Source organism: Xyrauchen texanus, chromosome 3 (assembly GCF_025860055.1).
Source record: "Xyrauchen texanus isolate HMW12.3.18 chromosome 3, RBS_HiC_50CHRs, whole genome shotgun sequence".
In the NCBI taxonomy this organism is placed as follows: Eukaryota; Metazoa; Chordata; class Actinopteri; order Cypriniformes; family Catostomidae; genus Xyrauchen; species Xyrauchen texanus.
The window spans coordinates 13,669,012-13,692,804 of record NC_068278.1 but is presented as its reverse complement, the minus strand read 5'-3'; the positions used below and the strand labels follow the sequence as shown (position 1 = coordinate 13,692,804).

The 23,793-nt window shown below is 37.2% G+C and overlaps 2 protein-coding genes across 3 annotated transcripts; one reads left to right on the top strand and one right to left on the bottom strand.

The window, feature by feature from the left end:
• Window positions 1-1,950: 1,950 nt before the first annotated feature.
• On the bottom strand, window positions 1,951-10,589 carry derl2 (derlin 2). The gene is made up of 7 exons (XM_052105603.1): window positions 10,441-10,589; window positions 10,013-10,078; window positions 9,817-9,890; window positions 8,935-9,028; window positions 5,805-6,000; window positions 5,517-5,607; window positions 1,951-2,523 (listed from the first exon to the last, which is right to left on the bottom strand). The coding sequence occupies exons 1-7, from the start codon at window positions 10,531-10,533 to the stop codon at window positions 2,418-2,420; spliced, it is 720 nt and encodes a 239-aa protein (XP_051961563.1). The 5' UTR covers window positions 10,534-10,589; the 3' UTR covers window positions 1,951-2,417.
• Window positions 10,590-14,620: 4,031 nt separating this feature from the next.
• On the top strand, window positions 14,621-19,240 carry mis12 (MIS12 kinetochore complex component). Of its 2 annotated transcripts, none has more exons than XM_052111220.1 (2): window positions 14,621-14,665; window positions 17,935-19,240. In XM_052111220.1, exons 1-2 carry the CDS (start codon window positions 14,650-14,652, stop codon window positions 18,564-18,566), a joined length of 648 nt encoding a protein of 215 aa, XP_051967180.1. In that variant the 5' UTR covers window positions 14,621-14,649; the 3' UTR covers window positions 18,567-19,240. The 2 variants fall into 2 exon arrangements, with proteins under 2 accessions (XP_051967180.1, XP_051967188.1); XM_052111228.1 differs by lacking the exon at window positions 14,621-14,665 and adding an exon at window positions 15,584-15,722.
• The last annotated feature ends 4,553 nt before the right edge of the window (window positions 19,241-23,793 follow it).

Sequence of the window (23,793 nt, the reverse complement as noted above, 5' to 3'; positions counted from 1 at the left end):
GTAGGATAAAAGTTAAAAAATCAACAATGGCTTTCCATCACCTTCAGCTGGACACTTGGAGTAAACACAAAAATCTGATTAGTTCTCAACCATGAACTACAGTATTTTCTGACAGTAAATTTAGTGCTTAAACTGAATCTGTAACCCATTCTGTTTCCACTATCACATCAAGTTGAGATATAACAATATCTTACTATTGTACATCAAGCAAAAACAAATACTACTAATACTTTGTAACCCAATACATGCATGTTTAGCATTATTCATTTAAATCACACTTTCACTTCTGTTTCTTGGAACTGCAATTCGCCTCATGGAAACATCAAACGAAAATGTAATTTTTCTGTTGAAATTAGTATCATGCGAAATGTTATTTGGAGGTGGTTATGCAAGTTTATAAAATGTTGGAAAAGTCATATGATCATAAGCAATACCTTGTTCCTCAATCACGATGTGCAAAACATAAACAGTTGAAGTCAGAAGTCTACATACACCTTAACCAAATATATTTAAACTCACAATGCCTGAAATTTAATCGTAGAAAACATTCTCTGTCTTAGGTCAGTTCGGATCACTACTTTATTTTAAGAATGTGAAATGTCAGAATTATAGTAGAGACTTATTTATTTCAACTTTTATTTCTTTCATCACAGTCCCAGTGGGTCAGAAGTTTACATACACTTTATTAGTATTTGGTAGCATTACATTTAAATTGTTTAACTTGGGTAAAACTTTTGGGTGTCCTTCCACAAGATTCTCAAAATAAGTTGCTGGAATTTTGTCCCATTCCTCCAGACAGAACTGGTGTAACTGTTTCAGGTTCACCTTGCTCGCACATGTTTTTTCAGTTCTGCCCACAAATTTTCTATCGGATTGAGGTGAGGGCTTGTGATGTCACTCCTATACCTTAACTTTGTTGTCCTTAAGCCATTTTGCCACAACTTTGGAGGTATGCTTGGGGTCATTGTCCATTTGGAAGACCCATTTGCGACCGAGCTTTAACTTCCTGGCTGATGTCTTGAGATATTGCTTCAATATATCCTCATAATTTTCCTTCCTCATGATGCCATCTATTTTGTGAAGTGCACCATTTCCTCCTGCAGGAAAACACCCCCACAACATGATACTGCCACCCCCATGCTTCACGGTTGGGATGGTGTTCTTTGGCTTACAAGCCTCACCCATTATCCTTCGAACATAACAATGGTCCATATGGCCAAACAGTTTGATTTTTGTTTCATTAGACCAGAGGACATTTCTCCAAAAAGTAAGATCTTTGTCCACATGTGCACTTGCAAACTGTAGTCTGGCTTTTTTATGGCAGTTTTGGATTCTTCCTTGCTGAGCAGCATTTCAGGTTATGTCGATATAGGACTCGTTTTACTGTGGATATAGATACTTGTCTACCCGTTTCCTCCAGCATCTTCACAAGGTCCTTTGCTGTTGTTCTGGGATTGATTTGCACTTTTCACACCAAACTACGTTTATCTCTAGGAGACAGAATGCGTCTCCTTTCTGAGCGCTATGATGGCTGCGTGGTCCCATCGTGGTTAATCTTGCGTACTATTGTTTGTACAGATGAACGTGGTACCTTCAGGTATTTGGAAATTAATCCCAAGACATTTTGCTCCCATTTTTTTTCTGAAGTCTTTGCTGATTTCTTTTGATTTTACCATGATGTCAAGTAACGAGGCACTGAGTTTGAAGGTAGGCCTTAAAATACATCCATAGGTACACCTGTGAAACAATCTGTCTGTAAAAAATTGCTGGAAAAATTATTTGTGTCATGCGCAAAGTAGATGTCTTAAATGACTTGCCAAAACTATAGTTTGCTGATATAAAATCTGTGGAGTGGTTAAAATTTTTTTTGTTGTAAACTTCTGACTTCAACTAATATATATATATATATATATATATATATATATATATATATTTTTTTTTTTACACTAATATTTTTCATGTATTACGCCTTATTCTTGAGGTAGTTATGCTTGTCTATGAAATCCTAGTAAATCAACTGTTTTTTTTAAATAAAAAACAAAATTAAAATAAGGAGTCAAGACACTGTTTTTTTAGCATACATTTATACTTAAAAAAAAAATAATGTATGTAAAATTACAACTGTCCTGGTGGTTATCAATAGATATTTTTCCTTCCGCAGCTGCTCCATTTAGAATCACTGTTGTGCTGGACAAAAATGGCCACAGCAACATATCAAAAGTCAGTTCCTTTGTTAAATCCACAGTCAGAGGTGCAGTATGTGTCTCGCAGATACTTTGAGGCAGATGATTTCCAAACAGCAAGATGTTCTCTAGTTCTGTGAGTGGAGCTCCTGTTCTTTTGTACAGTACAAGAGAAACACATTTTTCCTTGTTCTCAGAGATGTCCATGGAGTGACAGGCACAAGAGTGCTTAGACTAGCCTCCGAGTCTCTGACCCTCACCCCAGGCAAAGCCTCCTGGACGCTCCTCAGGAAGTGGGTTGTAGTTGGCATCGTCCTCTGGTGTATCAAAGAGCATTTTCCTGGAAAGTGTAAAAAAAAAAAAAAAAAAAAAAAAAAGGGGGTTACTTAAAACTGAATACCTATAGGGCTGGCTATTGACAGATTTTCCAAATTGATTCACAAGCTCTTGGTTCGATTCCGATTTCAGTACTATTAGATTCTGATTTATTTGGGTATATTTAAAATAAAATATACATCTTGCTTGCATACAAAATAAATAATTTATCATCCAATGCAATTAATTATACAGGGGACCTTCTAACTAGGTATCTTACGAAAATATTATATTGTCACTAGTTTGTCATCATTTTAGTTTTTGGACCAGTCTGGCCATTCTCCTCTGACCTGTCATAAACAAGCCATTTTCATCCACAGAACTGCAGCTCGCTGGATGTCTTTAGTTTTTCACACCATTCTATATACACTAGAGCAGGGGAGCCCAATATGTCGATCGCGATCTACCAGTCGATCGCAAAGGCAATGCTGGTAGATCGCACAAAATTTAAATGTACTTTGGTTAAATTTTTATAAAAATAAATATAATGTCTTTCCTTCCTTTAATTTCTGTCTGACTTGCACTTGACGAGTAAATATTGACCAGGCGAGGTTTTGTTTATTCAGTTGCCATGACAACTAGGTTTGTCAAGGCGCATGACAACGCGCCTTCCAAGGACTTCTGAGAACAGAGCGCGAAATTGCGATGCTACTGGATTATGCAAAACTGTCTGATTCCATTCAGTGCAAGTCATTAGAATAAGGTAAATGCCCTGGCTTATTTTTGATCTATTGTGCTGTAGGTGTTTTGGGTTTAGTTTTAAAACTGAATGAGATCAACATTGAACATTATTATATATTTTTTTATTAATTAGAAGATGAATTCCATGCAGGGATACATGCAGTAGTCCCAACAAGCATTTCTTATTTTAAATGAAACTGTCTCTTATAGAGTTGGTCATTTAAAAGTAGATCATCACACAAAAAAGTGTGGCCACCCCTGCACTAGAGACTGTTGTGTGTGAAATTCCCAGGAGATCAGCAGTTACAGAAATACTCAAACCAGCCCATCTGGCTAAAAAAGGGGCAGTGGTGGCTCAGCGGTTAAGGCTCTGGGTTACTGATCAGAAGGTCGTGGGTTCAAGCCCCAACACCACCAAGACACCACTGTTGGGCCCTTGAGCAAGGCCCTTGAACCTATCTGCTCCAGGGGCTCGTATCATGGCTGACCCTGCACTCTGACCCCAGCTTAGCTGGGATATGTGAAAAATAAATAATTTCACCATGTATATGCAGAAATGTATGTATAATGTGTGACAATTGGTCAAATTAAATTAAATTAAATTAAATTAAAAACAACGGTCATGTCACGGTCAAAATCACTGAGATCACATTTTTCCCCCATTCTGATGGATGATGTGAACATTAACTGAAGCTCCTGACCCATGTCTGCATGATTTTATATAAATTATACAGCTGCCAAACGATTGGATGGTTAGATAATCGCATGAATAAGCAGATGTACAGGTGTACCTAATAAAGTGGCCGGTGAGTGTATTTCCTGTATATGCATATATTTATTGTTTACATGCATCATTCGTCCCAGGGGAACACCTCGGCCTCGCTCTGCCCCACCGGTGCTGCCACACTAACATTTAATTGTTTTGAAACAGTTATGAATAGTTATGTTGTCAATATCAAAAGGTCATTGTGACATACTGGTAAGCAGTAAAAACATGAGAGCATCACTCACAGCAGAGATGATTTCAAAAATAAGAAAAATATATCCATTACAAGTTCACTGGAGCAGTTTCGAGAAATGATTAACATCAATGATTTGTTTACTGACTTTGGCATTGTGCTGTAACACAAATCAATAATTATTAAACAAATGCGTGAAGACATGGTGCAGTTATGGTTCAAATGTAATTGCTGTGATAAGTGGTAACAAACATGAATCTGATTTCAATTGGGATCCTCACAGAATAGCAGTGATATGAGTGACTGATGAGATATTGGGAGCACCTGCAGAGCTGCATGTTTGATTGACACCGTGAGTGAACATATTGAAGAGAGTGAATCTGAAAGTGCTCAAACAGTCTATCACTCAACACAACGTTTGATTGTCATGAATCATTTTACATAAAGTGTACTCAGATTTCTATATGCATGTTTATTTGTTGTAAATTTCATTTTTATACAGTTTATACTCTCTATCCTCTCTGTGCTCACAGTGCAGTGAGTCAGAAATACTACCGTAAAGAAAAATATTCTTATGTGTAAATCTTACACATTTTTAAAAACAAACCTGCATATTCATCTGAATAACAGTATGTCTGAAAGTGCTCATTCATTAGAGTAGCAGTGTATGTGTGGTCCCTGCATGCTGCAAAAAAGATCGGCCCTGATTCTAGGCACGATCGGCCGATCACAGACTGAAGATGCAGATCTGTCGATTTAGATCGGTGGCCGATCGATTGATGCACCCCTATCCAAAATATAACTCCCTTTTCACTATAAATATTAACATCGGCAGTCTCCATGGCAATCTTGATTTCAAGCTCGAATACACTCTACACATTCGTCAAGCACTACGAAGCTTGAAATCATGATTGTGCCTGGATACTGAAATTGCAAGATCTTAAGAGAAAAAGGAGTTATGTTTTGGTCTATTACAGTCCAAGTTCAATTAGATTGCTTCTAAAGATATGGATTTAACCATATTTTTAGAGTCATATGGATTACTTTTATGCTGCCATTTTGTTCTTTTTGGAGCTTCAAAGTTTTGGTCACCATTCACTTGCATTGTATGGATCTACAGAGCTGAATTATTCTTCTAAAAATCTCTCTGTGTTCAGCAGTAGAAAGTCAGTCATACACATTTGGGGTGGAATCTGGGAGTAAATGATGAGAGATTTTTCATTTTTGGGTGAACTATCAGTTTAACAATAGGCTCTAAACTATATTTGTAAAAAACCTGCCAAACAAAAGCTCCTTAACACAAGTAACTACCACTCACAGAACAGAGGGAGTCCTCAGCCATCTGCCACCACCTGGTTGGTTGGGAAACACATCCTCCAGAAAGTAGTACACGTGTCCCACAGCAATGCCTTATATTAAAAAGGGTCAATATATAAATTAGGGAAAGATGCACATAGGGGGTTTTAAATCTGTTAACTGTAGTCACATAAACCATTAAAGCTTTAAGTAAATACATTTATTTAGTCAAATGTTGCTGAAACAAAAAAGTTAATCATGTAGCATGAATTTGACCAAACACCTTGAATCTGCACAGTTAAATATCTACCTAAAAGATCCACAATGATGGAGTTTCCCAGCAGCAGAGAGAATCCCATCAGCACCCATGGTAAGAAGGGCGCTTGGAAATTTAAAAGGCCAAAGAAATTCATGCGCACGTTCGGGTTTCGTCTGCTCCAGATGTACACCAGCATAATGGTAAAAGCCTGACCTAAGAACACAAGATTGACAAACGTGCCAAATATCTGTACATAAGTACATTAAGGGAAAATGTAGGTAAACAGAAAAGCAATTTTTTTCGTCTAGATGCACATTATATATATATATATATATATATATATATATATATATATATATATATATATATATATATACTACACACATACACATATATATAAAAAGCACAATCTCTAAGGACTTTCGGCTACACTTCAAAAATGTATGGATCTTCTGGGCTTTGACTGCAAAGGGCAAATCTCAACATTAAATTTCGTATGATTTTAATAAAGATCGACCTACTGCTATATTGGTCATCTTCAGGTTGCATTGAGGGATGAATCTTTTCCACTGACTAGCAGAATACATTCAGCATTTTCTTCCCCATGGTACTTCACAAAACTCAGGTTCTCAAAAGACATCAGCTACTAGAAGTCTCATCCAACACTCCCTAAATGCCCCAGCACACTTACAAAGTTCCTATTCACGCTTCAGTTCAGAAGTAAAAAGTAGTTCGAAACAGCAGAGCAACTACATACTGTTTGCAAACCGGCCACACTGACTTTATGCCTCATTCTATAGTAGAATTTACACTAGATCAATAAAAGTTCAATTTTTTTTTTTTTTTTTAACCACTCAATTATCATTTAAATTACTATATATTCAGAAGAAAATGTTTACTTTGTTTTGTTTACAATCTGAATTCATAGAGCTATTGAGCTAATGTGCTACACACAGCCATAATATATGCCGATTACATTCTGTTATTGTAATTTATGATGGCACTGATACTACTGCAAATATTGGTGTATAAAAGAGTGTTAATGTGGGCACTTAAGAGTATTTGAGTAGATTTGATTCTTTTGTAGACTAAAACAAAAAAACAAATGCAAGACATGTTTTTGTAAAATGTATCTACACGAGCGATCATACAGATACAGTAAATTTGCACCAGTCTGCCATTAACTCTACACACCAGTGTGTTCATGTGGACTAATCTTGACTGACTGAACAACGTTAACAAAATTAGCTGTTGGCCTCAAATAGATGGAGCTTCAGGTCACACCTACCGATGATGTGTACCAATGGCATAAAGAAAGTGTTTAGCAGCCGGTTAGAAGTTTTTCTAAATGGTCGCCCAGGCGAGCTGTTACGAAGCACCGACATTAATTTAAAAACACATTATTTCTGACAGATTTTGTTCTAAATTACGTTACACCCGTCACTTCATAGGAAGTATGCAGATGATGCATTTCCTTTACACTTCACTGAAAACACGTCGCCCAAATGGCCACTGCTTCACAACAAATATCAGCTAAGCAGTTCATAAATCCCACAGTCACATATTTGGCCACCAATCACTCATCTTTGAAGTGCAGGTTTAACTAGCAGAGGTAGAGAACTGTACTTGCACATGCCTGTCCTAAAGATCCCAATATTATTTTTTACAAATGATCTAAAGCAGGGTTTCTCAAACTTCTCGGACCCTCTCATGATTTTGTATTCTCAAATAATTTTATGCTTCGTTCAAAACTTGCGATTTATCTTGGTACTTGATGGATGGGTCTAAACTAGGGCTGTCAACTGGGCTGGGAAACACAATTCAAAGTTTACCCTGATATATTACCAAATTTTGAATTAAATTAGAAATTTAAAAACATTTCAGGTAGCGGGAAAATCTAAAATACATTCAACTTTTAAATCGATAATGAGCCCACTTACATGCACAATTGCACACCAATATGCTGATTACTCTTATTTAAAAGGGCTTATTTAAAAAAAATCTGACAAGGCAAGAAATCCACATTTAAATGAAATTTGAAACACTTAAATGCTTAACACTTGCAGACATTGGATGAGTCGGTAAGAACACCGGCATGGCATGCAAAATCAGCGTAATTGGCAAAAATCCACCCGTGTTGATCAGGTTATTCATAAGCCGTTTATGGCCTTTACGCCAATAAAAGAATGCGGTTTGTTGTGTTTACATGACCACACGCGTTGTTGGCTAATTAATCATAACAGGTATAAGAACGTGCATGTAAGCAAGCTCATTGTCTCCTACGTCCACAAGAAGGCAAAACTCTAGAGCTCCTTGATATAAACCAATCAGCACCGTGTTGTAGCGATTGTTTATTGCATATAACATATCTGGCTGTTAACAAAAGTGTGTAAAATGATAAAGTCAAAAGATTTAACCAGTTCATATTTTCAAATTTTAAGTAAAGAAATCTTCAATAGACGGTTCTATGTTAAGTTAGTGTTGGACATTAGACTATACCAGTGCCATAGTAATACCATGGACTCAAGCTTCAATAATACCAGTGGTACCACAGTGAGTTTCATCAAAAAAATTGTATGCCCATATCTAATGCTTATGCAGTGAGACACTGATAACAGTGCATTGCATGGTCAAGACACAACCGCTAAAGTCCTCCACCTTCCGTTCATTCTGAATTAGTCTGTCTTTTTTTTTTATCTAAGCATGTGCTACACAGACATCTTTGACTGTTGTGGCATGTCTCGCTGTTTTTTCAGCATCTCGCAAAGTAATGATGCATTTGTTTAGACGTTGTGTCACTTTAAAGGTAAATTAAACTTTTAAAACGTGTATTGAGACACTTCGTTGCACTGTGCATGTTTTAGCCAGAGAATGTAAGTCAGCATCAGTGCTGGTCACGCATCCAAATTTCGACTGCTCATTTAAGCATTCAAATTTTAATTTGACAGTCTTAGTTCAAACCATTGCTCGAAAATGTTTTGAAAAGGCTAAAACAAAGTACTACTGGAAACAAGATGCCTAGAAAAGTGGGTCACTGCTGCACTCTGTATTGCTTGCCATGGATTTTCAGTGGGATATTTTTACCTTTTTCCACAGACCCCAGTTTGAAAATCACTCTGTATAGCATACTGTATTGCTCATGTCTACAATTAGGAGAACACTTTTTTTCCGTGAAGGATACAGTCATAAGAAGGCCACCGAAGAGGAACATAAAGACAAAGTCAGCAGTTCTTCCTCTGAACGATCCCTCCTCCAGCATCCGGCAGTACCTATACCTGTGAGACTCAGGTTAAGGACTGAAAAAACCTTAAAGTGATAGTTTGCACAGAACTGAATATGCCGTCATAATTTACTCTCACACTGCTCCAAACCGGTATGACTCTCTTTCTTGTGTGGAAGGACATGTTAATCAGAATGTCAGCCTCAGTCACTCGTTCATTAATTTAAAAAAATAAAAAGAAGATGGGGGGTTTAGGGGCACGCCTGGAAAGTTCAGTGAGCAAAGACGCTGACCACCGCTGCTGGAGTCGCAAGTTCGAATCCAGGGCGTGCGGAGTCACTCCAGCCTGGTCTCCTAAGCAACCAAATTAGCCCGGGAGCTAGGGAGGGTAGAGTCACATGAGGTAACCTCCTCGTGGTCTCTATAATGCGGTTCGCTCTTGATGGGGCATGTGGAGAGCTGTGCGTGGATGCTGCTGAGAATAGCGTGAAGCCTCCACATACGCCATGTCTCCACGGTAACGTGCTCAACAAGCCACGTGACAAGATGCGCGGATTGACGGTCTTAGATGCGGAGGCAACTGAAATATGTCCTCCACCACCCAGCTTGAGGTGAGTCTATGCCACCACAAGGACTTAAGAGCGCATTGAGAATTCCAAATGGGGAGAGAGAGAGAGAGAGAGAGAGAGAAAAAAAAATCTCCTTTTGTGTTCCACATAAGAAAGTCATAAGGATTTGGAACAACATGAGGGAGAGTAAACGATGACAACATTGTTCAATCCCTTGAAAAGACAAAATTATTTGAAATAAATACATTGTAAATAGATTGTATAATAAAGATACAAAAATATCATGTTGAATAAGAAGTTGAACCCCACCGGACCAAAAAACAAAAAGTTGGTTATTACCCGCCATACCTGTGGACAGAAAACAACAGAAAACACTAGTAATAACTTGTTGCAATATTGGAAATAAAGACATAATTCTCTTTAAAAAAAAAAAAAAGGCTTTATTTATCCCCAACTTATGGTCCACTTACCTGATAATTTTTTAATATTAAATCAGGGTTGAAGTACAGTTGGAAAGGTGTGATGAGTTCTAATTGCTGTGAACATAAAGTAAACCACACAATCAGGTAAGAATGACATGCTGCACGTGATGTATGTTGGTAAACAAGCACTATTTAAATATTAAATTAATATTAAAGGCAAAAGACACGGTCAATGAGAGTATATGAACTCAAAACATGAAGTTACAGACAGACACCTGAGGTTTCTGTCTAAACGGGAAGATGTCAACACGAAGAAAGCAATGGATACATTTCTCTAACCTCCATTTACATATTTGCAGGCAGGTTTGTAGTGCTGTAAACCGGCAAGGGGATTCTAGCCATGCTTTCACCGTGTATTGACGAGGCCACAGAACAAAATAGCGCTTAAGACTGAAATATTCGTCAATTGTACTCACCACGGCGGCTGTCGTGAGTACGCAGGCGGTCGTGTAAGCTCTTGTGACCACTGGAATCTGTAAATATTCCTGTCGGATCGTCTGGTAAGCCATTTTTCTGAGGAAAAAGGGTGCTTCCGGCACCTTCTTGACACGTCATCACCTCAGCGGAGTCAGCAAGCGAATGAAGGAGGCGATTTCAGGTTATGATGTTTCCCATTGGTCAGCCCTCATTGCAACGATTGGTCTTCTGAAGTATCAATCACGACTTTGTCCCAGTCATTGACAGTATGGCATATTTCTATTGGCTGGTGAATATAGTAATTCGGCATATGTCAATCTTGTAGTTTCACTGGGTGACCACCAGTCTATGGAGGACTAAACATGCAAAAATAATAAATAAATACATAAATAAATAAATGTAATAATAAGAAAATAAATAAAGGATAAATGTCTTGATAAAACAAATATAATTCGTTTTTAATGAAAGTTATTCCTGAATTTATTTTTGTATGACTTTTTATTCCTTTATTTATTATTTTCTCTTTTTATTTATTATTTTCTCTTTTTATTTATTATTTTCTCTTTTTATTTTTATTCTTTAAAACATTTTATTCTTTGATTTGTTTTTTTTTTATTATTTATTTATGCATTCATTTATTTTTATATTTATTTATTCCCACATGTATTTATTTTTGTATTTATTCTTACATTTCTGTCTCTTGTATGATAATTATGTGGGCGTGTCCTGCTCACCATTGGTTTATTGTAGATTGAAGCGTGTGCTCGATTACTCTTGAATTGTTTTGATGTGACGTTAGGTCATAGCCATATCGCGTGTAAACTAAAGCTATTTGTGGGGCTATAAACATAAGAGCTTCAGTAAAGCCAAGATTTATTGGTTATACTACAATCACAAAATAAATGGGGAGCTGCTTCTTAAACAAAACCACAAAATGAGCAAGTTTCATAAATGATATGATTTAACCTTGTCCTTTTCTTTTTTTACTGTGTATATAACTTCATATTTTGATGTTTGCAAATCCATAAAATTGTTTTCTGTTGTTATGATTGTTCACTGTAAAAGATACAACCATGCTTCATTTCCCTGATCGTTTATGCATATATCTATAGCTGACGCTTCACATATATCTAGAGAGTTGCGCGACATGCTAATGAAGTGGATAATCACGCATTTCATTTAGAGTAGAGGTGCTTATTGATGTTTTAGGAGAGCTGTATGCCGGTATGAATGTAGAAGCACATCCTGGATTGTTAAACTCTCTGCGAAACGAGTCAAAGGGTGCTACGGTGGGACGTCCATCTGCACTATTGAGCTCTCGACCAATGATGCACTGGAGCTCCGCAAGGACCGCCTCCCTTATTTCCATGTTGCACACAGGAAAGTAAAAATAAATACATGTATAAATAAATAAATATATATGGGAATATATAAATATGGAAATAAATATATGTGAGAATAAATAAATATGCAAAATAAATTAACACATAAATAAAAAAATATGCAAAAAAAAATGAATAAATAATTAAAAGCTAAAAAGAATAAAAATAAAGTTAAAAATAAATATAGAAAATAATAAATGAATAAAGTCATACAATAATAAATTCAGGAATACATTTAATTAAAAACGAATTATATTTGTTTTATCAAGACATTTATTCCTTTATTTATTTTGTATTATTACATTTATTGCATTATAGCGTGCAAAACGTAGCAAAAAATTATATATATATATATATATATATATATATTTAACATCACATAACAAACACAGAGAACATTAATAATATAATCATTCATATTAATAAGGAATATACATATACAAAAAAGAAAAGAGAGGTATACATATACAATCAAATTAAACTTAAGGTGATTGTAGATGCGTCCTGATAGCTTTACGGCTTGAAAGTCCTTGCAACGTTTCAAAATATAGTTTCATTTCGCTTTTGAATGGGAGAATATAGGGTTTCCTTTTAGACCATTTTAAGGATGTGAAACTTGCAGTGGCGGGCCGTGCATTTACAGTCAGTGTGATTCGTGCCATTAAAAAATACAGTTTCACAATGAATAAGACACCCTGTGCCTTTGGGCATCATGCATTATGTCTCAGCAAACTAATAATACCAATTTACATTTATAAACACGTCCACGCACGAAAGCAAGAACATGAAACAACACTTAATGCTCAAGCAAGCCTAATTTTAACTGCAGCTGTTTTGTGTCTCCCGAACAGACATTCAAAATCATATTTTTTCATATGAATCTACCAAGGAGGTCTATAATTATAAATATCAAGTTATAAATTATAAATATATATTGATATATCCGACCATAAATGCATTCAATGCCCTGATATTCGGAACTGCAACACTCCCGTTACCTTAGCAGGGGTTTGACTCACTAATCTATATATCTCTCTCTCTCTCTCTCTATATATAGAGAGATATATATAGATCAGTGGTTTGACTCTCATTAGAGATGTCTCCTAGCAACCCAACTGATAAACAATGCTGCAGCGCGAGCATTTGTGCTTCAGGTGTAGGCTACGATTATTGTGTTAACGCACAAAGACGCGTTCGGTGTGAACGGGTGCTAACTTTTCTCCACTCCGCCCTCTCCTATGAAATGGATTGATATTATAATATTAGCGTACGACCTATATAAATACTTTGATCAAAACACTTCAGAGGATATTTGTTTATTTTGATTCTTAATGCTCATTATCATCAATTTTATATACATTTCTGTTAGATATGAAAATGAATAGGAAATATACTTTCCTGTCATTCTCATCTGGTGTATCAATGTTTTTTTCTTCTGGTGCACTTGAGCCCCTGTGCTGCTAAATACACAACTAACACACCAAAAGAAGCCCCCCCATTATTACATTTTTATGCTTTTTTTTGTTTTGTTTTGATTTCTATAATTTTAGACTTTACATTATTACTGTGATAATGTATTAAATCTTATGCAGCTATATCAAAATGGCATGCTGAGACATTGATTTTTAGTGATAGCCTCACCCAGTTCTTATTAATTACATGTATAATTAATCTTGTTTACAGACACATTTTAACCTCAATATTTAGCCCACAAACCACTTGAAAGAAGTAGCTCGCCCAAAAATAACAATTCTCTCATGATTTTGTCACCCTCATGCCATCCCAGATGTGACTTTATCTCTTCTACAGAACATGAACAAATATTTTAGAAGAATATTTCAGCTCTGTAGGTCCATACAATGCAAATGAATGGTGACCAAAAATGTTAAGCTCCAAAAAGCACATAAGTACAGCATAAAAGTAATCCGCATGACTTCAGTGGTAAAATTAATATCTTATAAGTAATATGACAGGTGTGGGTGAGAAACTGATCAATATTTAAGTTCATTTAATATTCAAAATTCTTCTCCTTGCCAGTAGGTGGTGATATGTACAAAGAATGCAAACTGCCAAAAATAAAAGAAGAAGAAAGTGAAAATGTATATCAAAAAAGGACTTCAATATTGCTCTGTTTCTTACCTTCACCTATTATATCACATCTGAAAACATGGACTTAACCACTGGAGACACATGGATTACTTTTATGCTGATTTTAGACATTCAAAGTTCAGGTCACCATTCACTTGCATTGTACGGACCTGCAGAGCTGAAATATTCATCTAAAAACCTTATTTTGTATTCAGCAGAAGAAATTCATACACATCTGGGATGGCAGTGAGTAAATTAAGAAAGAATTTATATTTCTGGATACAACACGAGCTCTTAATATTTCAAAAGACCACAAATAACTGAAAGTGATAACACATACGACAGCAGCAATAATAAAAAAGACGGGCTTAAAGTCACTTTTCATTTAATTTTCTCCCAAAAACATGCATACTATACTTCCTTTAAAACTACTTTAAACAGCAAGTTTAAAGCAAAAAGGTCGTATGGGGTTTCCTTGTGTCTCCCGTTTGTTGTTGTTGACCTCTTCAGCCTAAGGTTTCACATTAGGAAAGTCCTTCAAACAATGGATGGGTTTAGTGTGTAACTTTTGGGCCTATATTTAGGTTGAATTGAATTTCAGGGTTTTGACGCCTGTGGACCAGCTTGTTTCATGTTTAAAGCAACAGGCTCCTAACCGCTAGAGGGAGAAAATGCGCTTCGAGATCCGCCCGTACCGACACATGAAGCAGGTTGAACTGAGCGCGGGCTGCTGCAGAAATGGCGGAAAGCGGAGGTAAAACTTTTAATACTACGAACAACATAACATATAAAAACATTACTTGAAGAAAGGGAATTAAAATACTTATCTATGTCACTTTCATTTCTGTTATGTTACAAAAGATGCATTGTAAGTAGTGCATGTAGTGAAATGTCGTTAGTTTGTCGTTTTGTTGTACGCAGTTTCGTATTTCTTTAATGTTTGGACAAACGTGGCTTATTTCGTCCTTTGAAACTGCCCGCTGAATACTGGATTCAGTTCAAATAAAGTTAATGTGTTAATTATATCACGATGAAATGGCCAGGACACATTTCACACTACAACATAAAGAAAATGAAGCCAAAGGCCATTATTGATATCGTGACATTTTTCATGAATTTGGAAATTATTTTCTTATCTCATCATAAATGTCAGACTATATATATATATATATATATATATATATATACACATACACACACACACACATACACACACACACACACACACAGGCGGCCAAAGGTTTGGGATAATGTACAGATTTTTCTTATAGAAATAAATTGGTACTTTTATTCCCCAAAGTGGCATTCAGCTGATCACAATGTATATTCAGGACATTAATAACATGAAAAATTACTATTAGAATTTTTATTTTTTCAGAACTTGAACATTTTGACGAGATGATTTCTCATTAAAAAAATCCTCCACATGCAGCAATGATAGCTTTGCAGTCCTTGATATTCAAGCTGTCAGTTTGTCCAGATACTCATGTGACATTTCAGCCCACGCTTCCTGTAGCACTTGCCAGATGTGGCTGTCTTGTCGGGCACTTTTCACGCACCTTACAGTCTAGCTGATCCCACAACAGCTCAATGGGTTTAAGATCCATAATACTCTTTTCCAATTATCTGTTGTCCAATGTCTGTGTTGCTTTGCCCACTCTAACCTTTTCTTTTTGTTTTTCTGTTTCAAAAGTGGCTTTTTCTTTGCAGTTCTTCCCATAAGTCCTGCACCCCTGAGTCTTCTCTGTACTGTTGGTCATGAAACTGGTGTTGAGCAGGTAGAATTCAATGAAGCTGTCAGCTGAGGACATGTGAGACGTCTGTTTCTCAAACTAGAGACTCTGATGTATTTATCCTCTTGTTTAGTTTTACATGTGGTCTTTCTGTCCTTGTTAGAGCCAGTTGTCCTTTGTCTGTGAAGACTGTAGTGTACACCTTTGTATGCGATCTTCAGTTTTTTGGCAATTTCAAGCATTGTATAACCTTCATTACTCAAAACAATCATTGACTGATGAGTTTCTAGTGAAAGCGGTTTCTTTTTTTTTTGCCACCTAATATTGACCTTAAGACATGCCACAAAGACTATGTTAAGCTTCATGTAATAAACCAAATATCTTTCAACTGTTTTTGATATAATGGCAAGTGATCTAGTACTAAATGATCAATTTAGCATGATTACTCAAGGATAAGGTGTTGGAGTGATGGCTGCTGGAAATGGGGCCTGTCTAGATTTGATCAAAAATTAAATTTTTCAAATAGTAATGGTGCTGTTTTTTTACATCAGTAATGTCCTGACTTTACTTTGTGATAAGTTGAATGCCACTTTGGTGAATTAAAGTACCAATGTCCTTCCGAAACAGCAAAATCTGTACATTATTCCAAACTTTTGGCTGCCGGTGTATATGGTTATAATCAGCATAAATGTATTTCAGTATAACAAATGCTACCATTCTGTATACATAACAATTGTACTTTGCAAATGTAGCCTATTTTAAAATGTAAATTAATATATTAGGGCTGCACAATATATCGTTTCAGCATCGACATCGCGATGGGCGCATCCGCAATAGTCACATCGCAGAACGTGCGATGTAGTAAGATAAACATATAGTCTACAATAATTTTTTTTCCCAATAGGAAATGTAGCATTATATCTGTCTGATATTACGTAATTTACTCCGATTTATGGGTTCATAGATACACAGTGTTTATTATCATTTAAAAAAAAAAGTTCATTGCAGGCGCTGCTTGCGCCAAAAGAAATGGAGGATTTCGTTGCAAAATGAAATGCATTGTCAGTTATATGGAAATATTTTGTCTACAGACAGGATGATGTTGACTAAAAACAGGTACTTTGTCGAGATTGTCTTGTAATTGTTGCCACAACACGATGAAACACGACCAATTTGTTTGATCATTTAAGTCAGCGCCACAAATCTTTGTATGTCGAGTGCAAAGCCAGATCTAAATGCCGTCCAAAGCAAAAAACTATTTCAGATGCCTTTGCCAGTGTCACACCATACGAGAAATTTTCCAAACGGCAGAAAAAAACAATAATCACAGATTCAGTAACATTTCACCTTGCGAAAGACATGGTACCAATTAACATGTTTACCAAAAGGGTTTTAAAAACATGATCCGGTCGCTTGACAAGCGGTATGTGATACAATCACGCAACTATTTTTAAAGTTATTTCTTTTAGAAACATTTTATTTTTTGTTGTATTTTTGTAAACCACTCAGGGTTGGTGTATAGCTGCACTTTTCCCCCCAAAGGGTTTAAATTAAAAGATATTTATTGTTTACATTTCTTTAAAAAAAAAGAAACGAGGTTTGTAATCTAATTTGTAATATAATAAAATGTTACATTAATGCCCTATTGTGATAATGAAACTTCCTTAGTGTAATGCTCTGTTTTAACCTGGTTGAAGTACAGAGATAAAGCCTCCTGTAATCTCCCGAATCCCTTCTAGACACCACACTTCATTCACAAATGAGCCCCTTTATTTTAGGGTAAGCAACATGCATTATTAATATCATAACATGTTAGATCATTGACTTTAGGGTGAATTGATAGATGAGTATTACATGAATACAATGGAACCATGGTGAATTAAAAAGTATTAATTATTATAATAAAATAATCTACCCAAAATAAGTCAAAACATAGAAAGTCATTTTCAGTTTCTTTTACATGAAGATGCAGTTCCCTACAAAATAACCCCGATCATTCTAGAATATTTAATTCTTCTCAAATAGAGCTATTCATGTCATCTGGCGAAGTCATCTTGTATTTTGTCATATCGCAATATATATAGCAGAAAAACAAAATATCGCAATGTCAGTTTTTTCCAATATCGTGCAGCCCTATAATATATAATAATTATTTCCACATTACAGAATCTCTCGATTATGAAGTGAAATATGACCAATATATATTGACCCATATATTTCTCAAATAACAAAGCTTCACCTATTGATTTATGCAGTTTTCAGTAACTATTTGTGTCTCCTATCTAATTAGATTCAATGGGATCTGAATCCCTTCAGCTGTATGAAGCACAGTTCTTCGGCTTCACACCTGAGACCTGCACTTCACGAGTACGTGATGCCTTTCGAGATTCCCTTAATCACATACTGCTTGCTGTCGAGTCTGTATTTGTGAAGAGGTTGTGTTCAGGGGAGGAGCCATCTGCCGAGCTCCGGCTAAAAGCCAGAGAGAGCACCCAAAAGCTGCGACATTTCCTCCAGGAGCGCTTTGAAGTTATGTTTCAGCGCATGAAGGGGATGCTGATGGACCGTGTCCTCTCCATTCCTAATAACATATTACTGCCCAATGACCAGCTGCACCAGAAATATCCCGACGGTAAAGAAGACCTCACGAAGATGCAGGACTCCATTGCAAAACTGCAGCAGGCTTATCAAGCTGAGGTGTGCGCCAAGCAAGCGCTTCTCGCTGAACTTGAGGAGCAGAAAGAGACGCAGAAACAGTTGGATGAGGTGCTGAGATGGACAGAGGAGCTGCGGCTCTCGTGGAGACGAGAGGGGATGGGTAGTGTCCAAGACAGTATCCGACACATGATGGAGACTGTTGGCCAATTGCAAGATGTTATTGGAAAGATTAGCAAGCAGAATAAAGGACTGGATGAACTGTGATGGTTTATACATAGTGTTCAAGACAACAAGCAAAAATCATAAGAGATCGTTTTTAATGATTTGTCAATAGAGCTGTTCTATATTTCCTTCTGAGTTTTAGGACCATACAAAAGACTGTGGTGTAATTAATGACCCATCCACCAGGGTGAAGCAGTGCACAATGTATGTGTGCAAAGATTTTCAAGTACAACATACATAACATACAAGTGCTGGGATCATTTGGCTTCAAAGCAGTACATTTGTAATCGAGCAATTTTTCTTGGATGTTTAAAATGCAGTCCATCTCTCCTCTCCTCAAAGTCATTGGGTTTTTCTCATTTACGATTCAGTCCCTTTGATGTTCAGTACAGTCAGATCTGCATTAGATTAGCCCAAACTGATGTCTTGCACAGCTTGGTTGGTTTTACATGTGAGCAGCAAGTTTTATGTTGTTTGAGAAGTTTTAAGGTCCTTGATGTTCAGAGAAGAAAGGTTTCAAGTTGAGATTGGGTTGTAAAGAGCATCAGCCCCTGCAGGGAAAGGCCCAAAGTCTGTACATACTGTCTGCATCCTAAAATGCAAACTTGGATTGGGTTGCTAAGAGCCAGTGTCAGTCTGGAAAGTCAACATTTGAAATAAATGGAATGAGGGCTCACCTACTTGTTTTGACCATAATTGTACAATTGTAATTTGTAAATGGCAATAAAATGAATTTTTGTGTTTATGTTGTTGCTGTTTTTTATGTATGAACCAAATCCACTGCCTGCTGTAAGAAATTTGCACAGGCAGGGCTCGACGATAACATTTTTGTTTAGGCATGCTAGTGCTCCTAAGATTCTTGTTTAGGAGCACAGTCGAAGATTAATGTTAGACTTTAACAGTTAAAAACTGTTTTATGTCACACGTGCTCTGAGCTCAAAGCACTAGATGCAGAGAAGCGCTAGTTTCAGATGAGGAAGCATATTCTGCGCAAATAAAGCGCCAAACGAATATCATTACATTTGCAGGAAAAACGCTGCATTGTCCAACAAATGAACTCCCATGTTTTCTATGTAAAACATGCGCTTATCGGCCATATTTGATCATTGCACAGGATATCGATATGTTTTTAAATTATCATTTACGTTATTTAAAAACATAAGACAGATCATTCATATGTTGGCTGTCTTGTCATTTAGACAGATAAAACAAGCACGAAACTCTGCTTAAACCATCTTTATGTGGTATATCTGCTTATGTGCCTTTCTCGCAGTCCACGCATGCGTGGTGAGGGAAAAGAGAGGGAGGAATAGAGAGCGCGCCAGCATACATGCTATAGAAGAGCTGGAATCAGCCTCGTTTTTCTCAGCAAAATTTTAGTGCGAAAACAGCCTCTTTTTTTTGTGTGCAAAATAACTAGTATAAGAATACTTTTTAAAAGTATTTTGTGTGCATGCGTATTTATTCTGATGGTACTATTGTTCATAAGTTAAGGTGTCAAATGTCAGTCCTGCCCAAATCATTTTCCACGCAGTAATTTAAACTCGCGTATGCGACTGTCCAGCTTTGTCAGCATAATTGTAAAGGTCAAAGCAAGTCAACTCAGCATGCATTGTGATTCAATAACCAGTGTTTGGTCAATTACGCAAAAATAGTAATCCACAACAAATTACTTCCATAAAATTGTAATCAAATTATTTAAGTAATAACTTTGTTGAAAAGGTAATCACATTACTAAATACTTAAGTTACTTTCTAAAACAATTTTTAAGAGTTTTTCTTTTTCCTCTCAAAGAACTCAAAATGTCTCAAGATGTCTATTTCTTCCGCGCTTGTAGTTGTTGTCCCTTCAGCTGTCATAGAAACACTTAACAGATGTACATGAACATAAATCATGTTTTAAACGTATTTTACATAACTAATATTATTTTTTAAATGTGGATCCCATGTACTCAAAAGTAATTAACTTAATTGAAAGTCAGTAACTGTAATTTGATTACATTAATTATATGTGTAATTACATTACATCAACTAACTAATTGTATTCAGATTACTCCCAACACTGTCAATAACACACAGGGTTGGGAAGTAACGGAATACATGTAACTGTTACATATAAAAAAAAATTATAAATGTATTCCACTACAGATACAGTTTAAATAATTGGTAATCAAAATCCAGTTACTTTCAAAAAGTATTTGCAATGAGATTACTTTGTATTTTATTTTCATTTATTTAATTTAATATTTAGTATATGCAATTGGAAAACATTTCAAATCAGCAGTAGAATTTGACAACGCTGGTATCATAAATTGTGCTGCTTAACCACAGATTACGCAAAAAAGAACGCAATTTTCCCAGGTTGTTTACCTAATGGGCATGCGCGATCTCGAGATGATTGACAGGGGTTGTCTATCTTAAAGGTGATTGGTTCTTACCTTTAAGGCGGGACTTTTCTACATCCGTTGGGAGCTTCTAAATAGAAGTGGCCCTCTACTTATTAATCTCTGGTATTACTCATACGAGCAGACAGAGGACGCTCTCACACTATAATGAGTGAAAAAAGACGGCATTGGAGAACTTTCACTCGACATTTCGTTTTATGCCAAGGTAAAATGTTTTTAACATTTAATTGTTAACAGGCACATTTAATTGTTAATCAAGAAAATATTTGTTAGATGTTTTGTTTTTCACTCTAGTAAGACCTACACTTATTACGATTTTTTTGTATTGTTTTCCTGTAAAAATATATATTTTAAAAAATCCTTCTCAAACGAATGTAAGCAAGTTAGCTTTTGTTTTGTTTTTTTTAGAAAATTAATATATTTTTAATTAAGTGTATGTTGTCTTACTGTGCTGCCAGATTTTTTGCATGTTGTTCTAGTTCTCTATCAATTCAGTTCACTTGACATTGAAGTGAAACGCTTTGTGGAATTCCTTTTCCACTACTTAGTTGATTGCCAATCTTATGATTGCCAATCTTATGATTGGCAATGGTGTTTTAGCCCTGCCATTTTAGGTGCACATTTGCCATATATAAGCGGGTGCTCAATCACCATTTCTTCAGAATTTTCTTCCTTTAAGATCGACATCATCTCATCTTGACTATGACAATCATCTCGTCTTCATCAGCCCTCTCTTCGCCATCGATGGACACCTTCCAGTGGACGGGATTGCCCTGCAGATGCATCAGGATGTTCTTCTTCTTACTCTCATTGCCTGCAGCGAAAGATTCACCCACCCCTCAAGAGTACAAAGAGTGTCTCCGCCTCATCGCGGGCATCGGTTTCTTTGCTTTAGTGAGATTAATCGCTTCCCGCAGCATCCAGGCAGCAGTTGTATCCTCTGATATATATATATATATATATATATATATATATATATATATATATATATATATATATATATATCAATGTAATATTCCGTCCAAGTGTCAAATGAGCCCTCTTTGGGTTCTGTTCATAATGATCACATACAAACAATTCTCTCTCTTATGTTTGCACGCTCATAACCCATAACTTAGTGTATATATATTAACTTTGGCTCAGGCCATTCTTGAGAATATGCCTTGCTTCCCCATTGCAGAAATTCACAATCTCCTCGTAAAGAAGCAATAGAGATTATTCCAAGCTGCCACGCCCTCCAAGAGTTTTACAGCTGCTACCTTTTCTTTCCGAAAAAAGGTGGCTGGCTTCGGCCGGTTTTAGATCTGAGATACTTGAGCAGCACGCTGGCAAAACGGCCATTCAAAATGTTAACTCAGAAACAGATCTTATCACACATCCGATCTTATCGGACTGGTTTGCGTCAAAGGACGCGTACATTCATATCAGTTTTGTAACGCATCACAGGCTGTTCTTGAGATTCACATTCGAGGTAACGACATATCAATTCAAAGTCCTCCCCTTCGGATTGTCTCTGGTCCTGCGCACATTCAAGCAATGTGTCGATGCGGCGCTCGCCCCTTTGAAGATGTACGGCGTGAGCATTCTGAATTACCTCAACGATTGGCTATTACTGGCCCAATCAGAGGCACTACTTCACCATTTGAACAGCCTTGGTCTCAGTGTCACCTGGGAAAAAAAAAAAGCACACTTTCTCCCATCCAACAAATCTCCTTTTTAGGGGTTCGACTCGACTCCATGAGCATGCATGTGCACCTGACAAGTGAGTGTGTTTGACCATTCATCAGTGTCTCTCAGTTGAAACTGGGGCGGCAGCAGCCACCGTCATACCGTTAGGTCTTTTACACGTGACCTTTTCAGTGCTGGCTCAAACACCACGTATCGCGTCACGTCTGGCACAGGGGCACATGCACGTCACTGTGACTCACTGCTGTCTGGCTGCTCTTGCACCATGGACAGCTCCAAACTTTTATCAGCAGGGAGTTATGCTGGGTCAGGTATTCAGGCGGAAAGTGATGACCACGAAGGAGTCCAATATGGGTTGGGATACGCTGTGCGGTGGACGCCTGTCTTTTGGCACTTGGACAGGTACAAAATGGGCGCGGCACATCAACTGCTTGGAAATGCTAGCCGTCTTCTTAGCTGTGGAGGCTTTCCATTCCGACATAGTGAATCATCATGTTCTGATTAGGTCTGATAATATGTCAGAGGTAGCGTAAATCGCCAGGGCGGCACTCGATCACTACTAATGATGAGCCTTGCACAACGCCTCCTCATGTGGAGCACACACCATCTCCTCTCCCTGCACGCGTCATATGTTCCAGGCCATCTGAACTGCAGAGCGGACATGCTGTCATGCCAGGGACCGATGGGGGGAGAATGCGCCCCCCATTCGCCCTCGCAGAAACAGCCCACTACCCTCTTTGGTGTTCCATGTCCTAAGCCCAACTGGGGGTGGATGCCTTGGCCCACAAGTGGTCGATGAAACACAAATATACATTTCCTTTGGTACGTCTCCTTCACTCTGTCATCAGCAAAGTCCGAGAGGATAAGGAAACGGATCTGTTGGTTGCGCCAACATGGCCCAACCAGCCATGGTTTCCAGAAATGATGGATTTATTAGATGGCCCCCATTGGGATATACCGCTGAGGAGGGATCTGCTCTCTCAAGCGCAGGACACGATTTGGAATCCAAATGCTGTGGAACCTACACGGATGGGCCCTGAACGGAGCACAGCGAACAAGCCTGAATTGGCATAATCGGTAATGAACACCATTTTGCAGGCTAGAGCTCCATCTACAAGACGCCTCTATGCACTAAAATGGCATGTGTGTACTTAAGGTTTATGTAGCGACCATCTCTGC